This window comes from Triticum dicoccoides, chromosome 2B (genome assembly GCF_002162155.2).
Source record: "Triticum dicoccoides isolate Atlit2015 ecotype Zavitan chromosome 2B, WEW_v2.0, whole genome shotgun sequence".
Taxonomy (NCBI): domain Eukaryota; kingdom Viridiplantae; phylum Streptophyta; class Magnoliopsida; order Poales; family Poaceae; genus Triticum; species Triticum dicoccoides.
Window position 1 is genome coordinate 620,132,389 of NC_041383.1, and position 15,412 is coordinate 620,147,800.

Genomic DNA, 15,412 nt, shown 5'->3' on the forward strand with positions numbered 1-15,412 from the left:
CGACCACTCGTCGTCGGAGATCTCCTCGAAATCCCGCCGCATCGGGGCGGCGGCTGCGGGCCTGCGGGTTCCTCTGGGGTCTAGGGTTTCAGGGGGAGGCGCGCGAGGGGGGCGGGTATGGTGCTGCTCTCCTAGTAGGCGAGGATCCGAGGCGGCGGCGGCGGCAGGGGGTGAGCGGGAGAATTGGGGGCGAAGACGAGGAGGCCGGGAAACTTTGGCGGCCCTAGAGAGTGGGGAAAACGGAGCGGCGCCGAACAGAGCGCCAATTGCCTCCCAGGAGGAGGACGATTCGTTAAATTTTGCCGTTTTCAGGGGTGGTGTTTGTTTTTTCCAAAAAGTTTTGGAATATCTTTCCCTGGCGTGTATGAGCGGTGTACGTCACTGTGTTTGGGAGTCGTGGCAGAGGGCCGTGTTGCCGTCAGACCAATGAGATGGACGGTGGACCGATGATTCTTTTTTTTTTTTTTGAAATTCACTCCTCCACTTTATTAAACTAAATTAGGAAGTTCATCAGAAACAATGCTTAAAATACAATCTGGAGGGACATCTCCCACGACACCGAAACATTATTACAGAAACCGAAACGGGCAATCTCATGAGCCGCTTTATTTGCCTCCCTTCTCACCCAAGTAGCTCTGAACTCCCCCAAGTTTGTGGCCATCAATTTGATTTCTTCCACCAAGATACCTACCACGGACAGATTTCGATCTTGCTCATTTAGCATCCTAGCCACATTAAGGCAGTCGGTCTCCAAGTGGAGCTTGGGCACATCTCTTTGCAGCGCTAGTTCGACCGCCCTCCTACATGCCAACAGCTCCGCCAACTCTGCCGATGTGATATCCGGGTGAAAAACTGCATCCGCACCTCTGAAGGCACCCTCCTCATCTCTGAACACCACTCCGCCACCTCCACCTTGCCCCGTCTGCGACAGAGCGCCATCGACGTTGGCCTTGAGTCAGCCTGATGCCGGTGGTTCCCATCTAGCGCGTTGGGGAGGAGGTGTTGAGTTCTCCTTTTGGCCCCGTACTTTCTTCCATTCCTCCATGATCGCTGCTACCCTCCTCGCCACCATGTTGGCCTCCTCAATTCGTTTCCCATCCCGGGTTTCATTCCTTGCCAGCCATATCGCATACAAGCCCTGAACCATCGCTAATTTCTCGTCCTCTGAAGAATCCGCAAACCACTGAAGCAGCCATGATGCAACCGAACTCTGGGTGTCCGTCGACCAAGGTGGGATCGCCACCCTTGCACCCAATACCGAGTTCAGCTCCTTCCAAAAAAGTATGGAATGGTAGCAGCCCCAGAATCTGTGATATACCGTTTCTTCCCTCCCACACGCTGGGCAGAAAACACCGGGCTTGATCCTTCTGCGAGGAAGCTCCGAACCTACCGCCAATCCATTCTTGATCAACCGCCACGCATGGATCAATACTTTCCCTGGCGCGTTGGTGCCCCACAGCGCCAACCAACTCCGGTGGTTCACCGCAGTAGAGGACGATCCTGGCTGTCCCGTTCTCGCCTTCTTCTTCTCCATGCATAGGTGGTAAGCAGATTTGACGGAAAACTTTCCCGTGTTTGTAAAATTCCAAGCTAGGATGTCCTCCGTACCCGGTCCACCCACGCAAATCTGTAGAATATCCTGCACATCGCCGTTGGTGAACATTGCTTCCAACTTGTGTCGATCCCAACCGGTAGCCTCATCATTTAGGAGATCACTCACCCTCGTAATCCCCGGTATATACACCTGGCCCAGTGGCCGTAGGCTGCCTTTGCGAGGGATCCAATTATCATGATGAATGTGTATGGTGGATCCGTCACCTACTCGCCATATAAGACCGTCCAAAAGCAGATTTCTGCCATGCAAAATGCTTCTGAAAGTGTACGATGCACCACTCGGACAGGTTGCATTTAGGATTGATCCATGATCATAGTAGCGTGCTTTGAGGACGCGTCCACAAAGAGAAGACGGGACCTGCAATAATCTCCAGGCTTGCTTGGCGAGTAGTGCTTGGTTGAAAGCTTCCATATCTCTAAAACCCATCCCTCCCTCTTGCTTGCTCTCACACATTTTCTTCCACGCTATCCAGTGAACCTTCTTCTCACCATTTGCCTCACCCCACCAAAAGTTAGAAGATATAGATGTCAGGTTCCCGCACAATTTCTTGGTAAGTTGGAAGCAACTCATGGTGAATGTTGGGGTTGACTGGAGCCCCGATTTGACCAACACCTCCCGAGCCTTTTTCGATAGACCTTGCCCTTTCCAGCCGGTGACCTTACCCTTTGCACTCTCCCGGGCATATTTAAAAGTACCCTCCTTAGATTTCCCCACCGCAGTGGGCAGTCCCAAATATTTCTCACCGAGAGCTTCAGAAGTAATCCCGATAATAGCCTTAAGATGATCTTTGGTGTCCTCTGTGCTTCCTTTCCCGAAGAAGATAGAAGATTTTTGTAAGTTAACTTTCTGTCCCGATGCTGCCTCATAGTCCTGCAGGATTGTTTTGAGAGCAAGAAGATTACTTTCAGCACCTTCAAGGAACACTATACTGTCATCAGCAAAGAGGAGGTGGGTAACGACGGGGCCAGTGCTCCCAAAAGAAACCCCCTTAATGTCACCGGAACTTTATGCATGTTTCAGCAACGCTGAGAAGCCCTCCACACAAAACAAGAACAAATAAGGTGAGAGGGGGTCTCCTTGACGGAGGCCCCTAGACAGCAGAAAAGAGTCTGAGATTCCTCCATTGAGCTTCACCATGAATCTTGCCGACGTCACGCACCGCATTATCATATGAATCCATGCCTCATGAAAACCAAACTTCTCCAACACTCTCTCAAGAAATATCCACTCCACTCGGTCATATGCCTTCATCATGTCTAATTTAATCGCACATAAAGGTTTCTTCCTCTTCCTCCTCCTGATGGCGTGGACACACTCATAAGCCACCAAAACATTATCTGTGATGAGTCGCCCCGAAACAAAGGCACTCTGTTCTTCTGAGATCAAAACGGGGAGGATTCCCTTCAGTCTATTGGCCAGCACCTTCATTGCAATTTTGTAGAGCACATTGCACAGACTAATAGGTCTAAATTGAGACAACAACTCCGGTGAAGTAACTTTAGGAATCATCACTATAACTGTGTCATTGAAACCTTCCGGTGTCGCCACTCCACACAAAAAATCCTTGACCGACCTGCACACATCCTCCTTAACTAGCGACCAATGTCGCTGATAGAACAAAGCCGGGAAGCCATCCGACCCCGGCGCCTTCATAGGACCCATCTGAAAAAGAGCCGTCTCAATTTCAGAGTCGGAGATCATGGCTGTGAGTCTCCCATTCACCTCCTCCGTGACTAGAGGATCAATGTGTTGCAACACACTTGCCGCTGCATTAGAGCCCTCGGAGCTGAACAATGAGGTATAAAAATTCCTTGCCATAGTCCGCATGTCATCATCAGAGGTACAAAGCGTACCATCCTCCCTGCGCAATGCCTTGACGGTGTTCTTCCTCCTTCGATGCGATGCACGGTTCTGGAAATACTTTGTATTTTGATCTCCCCACTGCAGCCAGTCAATCCGCGAACGCTGTTTGTAGTAAATCTCCTCCTTTTCGTAAAGATCATGAAGCTGACTCTCTATATCCTTGACCTCCTGGAAGTAACCAGTCACCAGCGCTCTTTCTTTTGCATCTCTTAGTTGGGTTTTGAGTTTGGAAATCTGCTTGCGAAGGGATCCGAACACATCCCTACTCCACGTCTGCATGGCCTTGGTAATAGTGCCCAGTTTCCCGCTCATACCCGCATGCACCCCATGCTGCTGCTTTGCTAGCTCCCAGGCCCTCGCAATCATCTGCTCATAATCTTCATGCCTTGTCCATGCTTCCTCAAATCTGAACATCCTGTGCTTCTTGAGACCCGCTACATCCAGTGATGTCGCCGCTCTGACTAACAGTGCCGCATGGTCAGATTCCTCGGTCAGAACATGTTCGACCCCGGTCTCCGGAAAGAGGTGCAAGAACTCATCATTCCATGTGGCTCTGTCGAGCCGAACCTGAATATTGGCGCCACCATCTTGCTTATTATCCCACGTAAATGGGTAACCGGTGAAGCCCAAGTCCGCTAATCCACAATCACCAAGGCACTCCCGAAAATCCTCCATCTGGTAGAAGCTCCTCGGATTGCCTCCTTTCTGCTCTGTTTGAAACAGGATCTCGTTAAAGTCCCCCACACACAGCCAACGTAAATTGTCTTGTCGTCTCAAATAACGAAGGGCATCCCAAGTTTTTCGCGTGTGCTCCGTCCTAGGTTCACCGTAGACTCCAGTGAATCTAACGGTCCTTCCCTCTGACATGATTTCCGCATCAATAAAGTACTAGCACCACGGTCTGAGAGTGACCGAAATATGATCCCTCCAAAGAAGAGCTAATCCACCACTTCTCCCCTCACAATCTACCGCAAAGCCGTGCCGGAACCCTAGACTCCATTTGACCTTCTCCATAGCACGCGCCTTCTTCTTTGTCTCGCAAAGAAAAACCACCGCTGGGTTGTACGACCTAATCAGGTCCCTCAACTCTCCAACTGTCGGGTCCAACCCCAACCCCCGACAGTTCCAAATGAGGAAATTCATTGCTCCCGGCGGCCCCGGCTGCCGGGGTCCGCCGATGTTGCTACATTATCACTGATCCTCTCAAAGACAGACGACACCTTCTGTCGTTTTTCGCCAACGAGAGCATCACCATCTTCCCTCCGAATTCCTTCTCCTACTGGCACCCACACTTGCCTAGAAGATCTCTTCTTCTCCCTGGGAACGTACCGATAATGGTCCTCTCGCTGTTGAGAAGATCCCACATCGCCTCCAGGCTTCCTGACATAATACCCCGGTCTCCTGTAATGCTCCCGAGGTGCCTTCTCCTCCCTGCGTTGCTGCCCTTCTCTGTGGTCATGACTCTTTCTCGGGGAGATGATACCTTCTCTCACCTTCTGATGCAGCTCCTGTCTGAGGTGTTTTTCCCGTTTTTCATCTAAATCGTGACGAAGATCCCTCTCCTTAGCCTCTGCTGCACCAGTGTGCATTTTATTCGGGCTTTGGACCTCTTGTTGCTCCTTCCCCTTCTGCTTTTGCCCACCAGTGTGGGAGTCAGCCGAAGGCGTATATTCTTTGTACAGAGATCTGCGGGTTGGTAAGTCACGCACATGTGCATACCCTTTTTGTCCATAGTCACCCCCACTTGACATTGAGCTTTCTCTGCTTATATTCTTGCTAGATGTACCTTGCCACTGCTTCTTCTCCTGATGACTCGACGATGTTCTACCCGGCGAGGCACGCAGCCATTCTCCCCATTGCGACAGAGGGTCCACATGTGGGTCACAAACTCCATCCACATGCACCAGTCTACCGCAGTCAAAACAGAAGTGGGGTACTTTCTCATAAGCAAAATCAAACCACGTTTTCTCCGTGTTGTCAGGCTTTCTCTTCAAGTAGAAACCACGGACGAGGGGCTCATGCAGTGCAATTCTGGCCCGAACTCGCAGTTGAGTTCCCCTCGCTAAACCATCCTCTCCAACATCTACCCTGACTACTTTCCCAAGCCAGTTTCCAAGTGCCTCTCCAAACGCCTTCGATCTTTTGTCTAGTGGTAAATCATCGACCCTGACCCAGGCCTCAATCGAATCAAAGATCATCTCAGAAGGCCTGGTCGCCCCATCATAGTCCTTCAAGGCAACTACATTGCAAACTGCCACGGGCCTTGTGAAGAACATGTTTCCAGTCCCCTTCGCTGATCATGAACATTTACCTCCAAGCATCTTGAATTGGGCCTCCCTGTGGAGACCCCATGCACGTTGCATCGCTCTCTCAAAAGCATGCTTGATCAGAGGCCGCGGGGAAAAGGACTTGCCAACGACAGCCCACTTCACCTCCATCTTCGTCCTTGGATCTGGATCATCAAAACAAAATCCGGCCGCCTCCTTTTCCGTCAGCGCCAGACCCCCCATCTTCGCCGATAGGGACGCAACATCCTCCGAGGTCTTCCCATCTGCCGGAGACTCCGAAGATCTCCGACTCGCTGTGTTTCCAGTCTCCCCCACCTTCAGCGGGGTTTGCTTCCTCGGAGTCGCTGCCACGGGAGGAGTCCTCCCACCTCTGCTCGAAGAAAACGCCATGGCCTCCTCGTCAAGCAAGGTTGTCTCTCGCAGGACCCAGCCAAGCCTGCAGCGCCGTCACCACACCCTGGCTGCCCTGTAGATCACCACCACCCTACGTTCAAAACCCTAAACCTAGGCGTCGCCTCTCCATCGCCTTAGTGATCGCCTCTCGGTCGCCCCTTAGAGAAAAAACATGGTGGACCGCTACCTACCTGTGCTGCCTGTGGATCGATGATTCTGATCTTGCATTTGGGTTCACCTTTTGTGTGTGTGCACACGCGTGCATTTGGGTTCACCTATGGGCCAAGTTTCGTCCTGCTCGTTTTGCTTGGATGGATGAATCACCCAAAATGTTAGACTTGCAGGGAATGGGTTGATCCCGTCCGTTAAAAATGTATCATGGCATCTCTAGCAGATCCCGCAAACCGCAGTGCCGCAAGTTTCGTTTACGGGGTGCTGGACACATACAATGATTCTATCTTAGCAGTGGCATGTAGGATAAATAATGAGATGGAGTAACGAAAAACTAGAGAAAAGGCTTTGCCTTCTCTTATTTATTAAGAGATGACTAGGAGAATGCCCGTGCATTACTGCGGGCAAAAGCCGGATGACCATGTATTGTCATGAAATGATAGAAATATACACATGTATCAAATTATTATTTTAATTCAGAAATACGTGTTAAGCATGGTGGCATCTGGTTTCATCAAATAGCGACAAATTCAAACTCTCTTAGGCTTCCTTCTCGACAGTCTTGGTGTCTCCTAAACCAGATAAACGCTAGCCACCAAAGAACATATACCATCCATTATTAAATAATATCAATATCACTCAACTTCACACGTCCATACGTGTCACTATTACGAGGTACACAAAATCTGACAATTCCTTGTAATGAGCCTCTTAATTTCAGCAATAATAGCACACACAAAAAAAGAGATCCGACTTTCGAGAGTGTTCTTTATCAATAGCATGACCATTCCATTCTTCTATCAACAATCAACCTGAAAAACATTGCAAATTGTTTAGTTCATGTCAAATATTAGGGGGTGTTTGGTTCAGGGACTTTTTAGTCTCAGAGACTAGAAAAAGTTCCTAAAAAGTCCCTAGGAACCAAACGGGAGGGACTTTTTCTACAGGGACTAGAAAAAGACTCTACTGTAGAGTCTTTTTTTATTAGTCCCTGGGACTAGAAAAAGTCCTAGGACTTCTAAACCAAACATCCCCTTAGTCCCAAGTTGTTAACCGCGGGCAAGTATGTAGTGCACCTGACATCGGTTTGTACTTAAAAACATTTCAAACAAACTGAGAAAAGGTTCGCAAATAAGCACAAAATGAACCGACAATCACAAAAATCAAGTACCTTTTGAAACCCAACTCGAAAAACAAAAATAGTATCGACAGTGATAATGAGCCAAATGTAAAGCCCACCTAATGTTGTGTATTATCGAGTTCGTATTTTTTCTTGAACTATGTTATGAATTTGACTTCAAATTTGTGACACGGGTGTTCCATCTTGCAAATATGGCCTATCTCATCTAAGTCCTATGTTTTTTAGATTTTATTTTCAAAAAATATTTATGAATGTCGACCATATTCATTGTCTATTTTCTCAAAACATTCAAAGATGCCAACAAAAGGACCCTATGCACAAGATATTCACCCTTTGGTTGGCCCCCCTCTCTAGCATTTTTTCCTTGTTGGACTTAATCATGTTGACCTTCGCCAATCAGGATATGCATTCGCATTCTCTACTCACATAAGAGAGATATCTCTGATTCTCCCGTTTGTTGTAATTCTTTATCCCTGTTAGAAATTCATGGCCAATGAGAAATGAATAGAACCTTGAAGAACAACATCAAATATACCTTCCTCATTCTCAGGTAATTGAAACCAAGGGAGAAAAGGAGACACGAAGGGTTCATATAGTATAACTATATTCATTTGCAGCCTTTGCATCCATCACAACCCCAAAATTAATCAACATAACCAGCCACAAAACGCACATGCCCTGCTGCCCAGAAAGGAGGAACGCCAAAGAGCAGAATGTAGAGTATAACTCTGGCACTCCATATGCCATCATTGACTCCATATCTCTGCTTCAGCACCTCTGAAGCCACACAATAGGCACTCCCAAGAATATCCCTGAACTTCTCACCTGCATTTCTATTATATCCCATTTAATCTTAAGCACAACATGAGTTTAGTTGCCATAATTTAACTAAGGTAGCACTACATATACAATAGTAAATTGTAGAGACAACATGAACTAAGGGGAAAGGTTGAGGTTTCTTCACATGTCCCTTCTCAGATAGTATGTTCAGTCAACCAATTAATTACTCATCCGGCTTGAAGAAGACGTTGAGGTTGAAATCAGTGGGCTTGAGAAAACACACACGTGTACAGTTGTCCAACAAATTGACTGGAAGATGCAGCGCAATACATCAATACATCGTCAATTGTTTTCTCCTTGCTTCATCTTAACCAACACACATCACAATACATCATCAATGAAATGAGATTTCAACAAAGAACGCTACTTACCGAGTTTAAGGGGTTCCGGCCTAGGATTGACTGAAACTGTTTCCGAGAAGTTGGACCTACACTGAGATTGAACAATATACAGAGTGTTCCTTGGAGTAAACGCTCGCTCTAAAAATTGTCTAAACGAAGCCAGGGCGTCGGAGCACTAGCATAAATAGATCCAAGAAAAAACTCCATACATTAACAATTATATGATCTAGTTGGGTGCAAAATTAGGTTTTAAAGAAACTCACGGGAACAATCTTGGACAGTGTAAGTAGATATTCAGTCAAATTAAAAGGTGAAGTCAGAGTAGGGAACAATTGATCTGTAAGGCCTGTCGTTCCAATGCACAAACATTCATATGCGTGTTCAGGAAGAAGAAGAAAAGCACAAAGATGTCATATCCTATAGCTAGCTAATGTACCATGATAAAGATCATACATACTATGGGCGGCCGAGCATTGCCTCTGTGAAGTCAAAAGCAACGGGGCAATACCAAGTGTCCCGACAAGTCAAGTCAGGCAAACTGTCGAACGGCTGGGAGGCGGTCCTGGCGGTGAAAGAACATGCGGTGCCCCCATGTTTGGTTTTGGTAATAGATGACAATCTCTATGGACTAATGGTTGCCTTGAGTTATATTTGAAGGATTTGTCCATAGGCTTTTCTTGGAGTCCATTTGTTGGTTTCAAGGAGAGTTTGTGATGACCAAGGTGCCATTCAAGGAATTACCTAAAGATTGGTCATGTGAGAGGTTGATCAAGACTAAGTCAAAGAGTGAATCAAGTTGATCACCACACGAAGCGTAGAAGATGTACCGAGAGGGATCAAGCGATCCCATGGTATGGTAAGTGTCGGTGTCAAAACCGGCGGATCTCGGGTAGGGGGTCCCGAACTGTGCGTCTAGGCGGATGGTAACAGGAGACGAGGGACACGATGTTTTACCCAGGTTCGGGCCCTCTTGATGGAGGTAAAACCCTACGTCCTGCTTGATTAATATTGATGATGTGTGTTACAAGAGTGGATCTACCACGAGATCAAGGAGGCTAAACCCTAGAAGCTAGCCTATGGTATGATTGTTGTTTGTCCTATGGACTACAGCCATTCGGTTTATATAGACACCGGAGAGGGCTAGGGTTACACGGAGTCGGTTACAAAGGTAAGAGATCTACATATCCGTATCGCCAAGCTTGCCTTCCACGCCAAGGAAAGTCCCATCCGGACACGGGACGAAGTCTTCAATCTTGTATCTTCATAGTCTTGGAGTCCGGCCGATGATGATAGTTCGGCTATCCGGACACCCCCTAGTCCGGGACTCCCTCAGTAGCCCCCGAACCAGGCTTCAATAACGACGAATCCGGCACGTATGTTGTCTTCGGCGTTTGCAAGGCGGGTTCTTCTCCATGCTCCATGTGTTTGCCGGATAGTGTCCGGTTGCTTCATAAATGCTGCGCTCCTTGGCTTCCTTGTCCAATAATGGACTTCTTCCACGCGTCGTACGAATGCAAAAAGCCAGGGTATTTTTATGTTTTACCCCCTAGCTGCGCAAATAAGCTGCCTATAAGAGAGGCGAGGATCCAGATCCAAATCACACCATCCTCCTTCCGCAAGTACTCATCGAGGCGCATCTGACACCAAACCCATTCCATCATGGACAGTTGACGCGGCTCCTCTTCTCGCGCTCCCAGCCCTAAGCCAGGAGATTGGAGGAGATGCTCAGTCCCGCACAGCGAGTTAGTGACGCTCCAAGCAGAGGGATATCTTCCCCCGGCCTTCATGGTTCCGGTTTGAGCCGGACTGGCCACCTACAAGGGTGGGAAGCAGGCGGAGAGCGCCCCCAATCCCTCCAAAGGAGAGCGGGTGTGCTTCGTCCCCTACTTAATAAGGGGACTCGGATTTCCTATACATCCGTTTCTCCGCGGGCTCCTGGAGTTCTACGGACTCCAGCTTCATCATCTTACACCTGCCTCCATTTTGCACATCGCGGGCTTCGTAGCTCTGTGTGAGCTGTTCTTGGGCATTGAGCCCCATTTTGCACTGTGGAAGAGGTTGTTTTGCCTCGTACCCCGCTCTCACGAGGGGTCGATATATCAAGTGGGCGGAGCCGAAATATGGCGCATCGCCGGGACCGGATACCTGTCCGGGACCCCGAAGAAGGCATCCGAAGACTGCCGACGCTCCGCTATCGGATCCAGTCCGAATCGGCCTTCCGGAGTTCAGCAACGCTCCACCGAAGAAACGCGTGAGTTGGCGCCCACGGAGCCCTCAACGAGAAGATGATAGGAGCATCCATTACTTGATGGGCCGGATACGGCTGCTAGCCCATTCCGGATTAACCATGATCGGAGTCATGGCCACATGCATTATGCGCGGGGTGCAGCCGCTCCAATATAGGGGCTACCCCATGTGGGACTTCAATGGAGACGATGACGCCACCCGTCACGGCAGCAAGGGACCTGGCTCGGCCGACGACCTGGTGAAGATCCTGTCCGGCTTGTACAAGGGGGAGAAGGAGGACTTCCTCCGCACGAATCCTCTGAACGGGTTTTCCATGAACAACCCTCGGAGCTGGGTAAGCGGTCGCATGCATATCTGATCTGTGCCTTTAAAGGTAATTGTCTTATTGTATGATTTTGACACAGGAACTGCGTCGGGATGTGGAGGGCATAAAAAGCCCAGCTCCACAACCCGAGGATCCAGAAAGGTCCCTTGATCCGGCCTTCGAAGAGGATCCGGACTTAGCGGTGGAACTGATCGACGGGGTGTTCCACCAGCTCAGCATAGACAATGCTTTAGTCGCCATTATGGCTGACTACCCCGGTTTGACACCATTATTTAATCCGTGCTCAATTCTGATCATCCCATGCTGATGGTGCATCACAGGAGGTGCCTTTAAGGTGGGAAGCCAAACCCGCGGTGGCCGGCCAACAAGGGTCAGTCCGGCCCAGCAGGCGGAAGAGGAGTGCGACGCGAACTGAAGCGTCGCCGCAACGGTACGGAGCACCGCTATTTTTAAGGGAAGGATTCCCAGGAGGTATATTAATGCTCATAACTTTTCCAGAAAGAGTGCTCGCCGGACAGTGTCCGGAGAGGTTGCCAATCAAGCCTCCGCTAGCCATGCTCCAACGCATGGCCCGGGAGAGGAGGCGAATACAAGGCATGAATCGGACGCTCCTCCGACGGAGGATGCCGACAGACTGTCCGCCACCCGGTCTGAGGTGGAGAGCGCCATGAATCACAGGCGCCGCCGGACAGTTCTTCGTGACGCGTGTTTCTCCCCGGAGGCGTTAAATGCCTTTGATGCGGGAAACGCGCACCTTCGTGCCGCTCAAGATGGGTTAACCAGAGCCACGGAGCAGTATGTGAAAGACATACGTGTAAGTAATTTTAATACTTATATATACCAGTAGCCCCCGAGACTTAAAATAGTTAAAATAACTGATTTAAGGATCAATTTTTATGCAGGATCTTACGGAGAAGAATACCCATCTGTCCCAGGAGCTCCAAGAGTGCAAGGCCCAACTTGAGGCCGCACTGGCCGCTACAGGGGGAGCCACAGAGACCCCCGCTGGTAAGACGTACTTTGAAAAGATAATTAATTAACAAAGCGCGGCGTGAATCTGACAATAATATTGCAGAGGGTGCCAGACTAGATCCGGACAAGCAACAGCTACTACGTCAGCCAAAGGCCGGCGAGAGGGTGCTTATGAAGGTGCAGCAGGAGAGAAACAAGCTCCAAGATGCCCACACCCAGCTAGGAGAAGAGCTGAAAGGTGTTCGGGCCCAGCTGTCTGGCTCCTTGAAGGAGAATCAGCGGCTTCGTCGCGGCATTTATAGTAAGTGCTTGAGTAAATTCCTTTGAAAAGAAGAATTTAGCGAGGAAGTCGATTGACAGAAATATGTCTTTAGGTGTGCTCACAGGTCGCCCTGCGGAGGAAATGCCTGGTTCAACGGGTGACCAACTTCTCGAGCTGGTGCAATTGTTCGAACGTGTTCGGCAGGCGATGAGTGGCGTCGTTCAGGCTTTATGGCCATCCGTCTCCCTACCCGAGGGCCTTGGTGAGCTTGCTGAGAAGCTTCGAGGAGCACGGCGACGCCTCCGTTTGTGGAAGATATCGGCCTGCCGTCAGGGCGCCAGGGAGGCCTGGGCCATGGTGAAGACGCGCTACCCGAAGGCTGACCCAAACCACATGGCCGAGGTCGGACCTGCGGGGCCTGATGGGAAGGAGATCCCTGTGAGCTTGATGTACGGCCAGGTAGAACTGGCCGCGAAATATTCCCAACAGGACTGTAAATTAGACAACCTGTTAGATGGGATTGAGGAGGAGTACAATCAGTCGGTTTGACGATGTAATTTGAAATGACATGTAAGATGCCTTCTAGCCGGATTGTAGATCGTTTGTCTTTGTGGACCGTTTCGCTTCAACCTCGGGACCCAACAGTCCGGAGTGTGTCCAAATACCCTCACGGTTATAAAAGAACCGGGGCATGCATGGAGACAAGGCGTCGGGGTCATAATTGCTTTATCAGACAAGTGCCCAACTAGTTATGTTATATTACATGGTTAGTAAGAAACATCTTCCAGGGAGAATAGTTCCGTTAAGGGTTCCTTTCCCTGTGAGGCATGCCCTAAATTGCAATGCCGGACTGCGAAAATAGCAGAAAAAGCATCTGGGGGCAGATAAATAAGTAAGTAATAAATCATCTTTTAGGTCACCGACCGAATATTCTCTTAAGAACGCTAGCTTTCGGCTTCACCCAGTCTGAGGTACACATCCGGCTGACCCGGCAGTAACAATCATAGAGGTGCTCCCTTTACCTCCTAGCCGAACAATCAGGAACGTAGGGGTAAGCACAGGAGCCAGGCAACCCAGCTTGGCCAAAACTTAAGTCATATCGATGCATATAATGGTGAATAAAAGGTACATGCGGAAGTATGACACATGTATTGGGCGTGAAGCCCATATTAATAAGCTTCTGGTAAAGAAGCCCCCAGGTATAATGAGTGCTAGGAGCACATCAAGTGTGTGCAAACAAAGCACAAATCAGCCTATAAAAGGTATTGAGAAAAAAAAGTGGGAAGGAGGGGGACAAGAGACAGTAAAAAATATAAAAAGGTGGACGGGGAGTGAGACGAACTCTGAGTCCGGTGTTTAGGCGTAGAATCTTCGGAGACGGGCTGCGTTCCATGGGTTCGGCTCGAGTCGGTTGTCAGATGCTTTATGTAGACGGTATGCTCCACCGGTCAGGACTTGGTCGATGATGAAGGGACCTTCCCACTTGGGCTTAAGTTTGTCCTTTTTCTTGTCCGACAGGCGTAGAACGAGTTCACCGACATTGTAAGTTTTGGCCCGTACTTCTCTGCTTTGATATCTTCGAGCCTGCTGCTGATAAAATGCGGAACGAGCCTTTGCCACGTCCCGCTCCTCCTCTAAGGCATCCAAACTGTCCTGCCGATCCAACTCAGCTTCTCTTTCTTCGTACATGCGCACACGAGGTGAGTCATGAATTATATCATAGGGCAGAACTGCCTCTGCGGCGTATACCATGAAAAATTGTGTGAATCCAGTAGTTCGGTTTGGCGTGGTCTGCAGCCCCCAGAGTACGAAGTCGAGCTCCTCTACCCAGTGCGTGTTAGATTCCTTGAGGGACCGCACTAGTCTAGGTTTGATGCCGCTCATGATTAGACCATTTGCTTGGTCAACTTGACCGTTAGTTTGGGGGTGATAGACTGAAGCGTAATCGAGCTTGATGCCCATGTTTTTGCACCAGAGTTTAACCTTGTCGGCCGTGAAGTTCATGCCGTTATCAGTGATGATGCTGTGGGAGACGCCAAAATGGTGTACTACCCCGGATATGAAGTCTATCACCGGTCCGAATTCTGCCGTTTTAACCGGCTTGGCCTCAATCCATTTGGTGAATTTTTCCACCATGACCAATAAGTACTTGTGCTTGTGGGTTCCCCCTTTAAGGGGTCCAACCATGTCAAGCTCCCAGACCGCGAACGGCCAGGTAATGGGTATAGTTTTGAGGGCGGTGGGTGGCATATGGCTCTGATTAGCAAAGAGCTGGCAACCGACGCATCGTTGGACTAAGTCCTGAGCATCTGCCCGGGCTGGCAGCCAATAAAATCCTGTACGGAAGGCCTTGCCTACAAGGGCCCGGGCTGCAGCGTGGTGCCCGCCGAGTCCGGCGTGAATTTCAGCCAGGAGATTCCGCCCCTCCTCTTCGGAGATACACCTTTGAAGGACCCTGGTTGTGCTTTTCTTATAAAGTTCTCTCTCATGGACCTTGTAGGCTTTAGATCGCCGAACTATGCAGCGGGCCTCATTTTGGTCTTCGGGAAGTTCCTGCCGAATTAAGTAGGCTAGGAATGGTTCTGTCCACGGGGCAATTACTGCCATTATTTCGTGAGCTGAAGGTGTTATTTCAATGGCTGAGCCGCCGATTGTGTCAGAATGGTCTGAGTTAGGTGATGCAGCTGGCTCCGGATTGTTATTTCCGGACTCCTCTTCCCATAACACGGATGGCTTAAAGAGCCGTTCCAGGAAGATGTTTGGAGGGACGGCATCTCGTTTCGCGCCGATGCGCGCTAACACGTCTGCTGCCTGGTTTTTATCCCGGGCTACATGGTGGAATTCGAGTCCTTCGAACCGAGCTGACATTTTTAGGACGGCGTTGCGGGAAGCTGCCATTTTTGGATCTTTGGCGTCAAAGTCTCCATTTACTTGGGATATTGCGAGGTTTGAAT

The 15,412-nt window shown here is 49.4% G+C and overlaps 1 protein-coding gene across 1 annotated transcript in view; it reads right to left on the reverse strand.

Moving 5' to 3' along the window:
* Window positions 1-237, reverse strand: part of LOC119365192 (protein CHROMATIN REMODELING 19-like) — a 7,311-nt gene extending 7,074 nt beyond the window's left edge. Inside the window, exon 1 of the mRNA XM_037630803.1 lies at window positions 5-237. Coding sequence (XP_037486700.1) covers window positions 5-42 — 38 coding nt within the window. The 5' untranslated portion in view covers window positions 43-237. The remainder of the gene's footprint in view (window positions 1-4) is intronic.
* Between the last annotated feature and the right edge of the window lie 15,175 nt (window positions 238-15,412).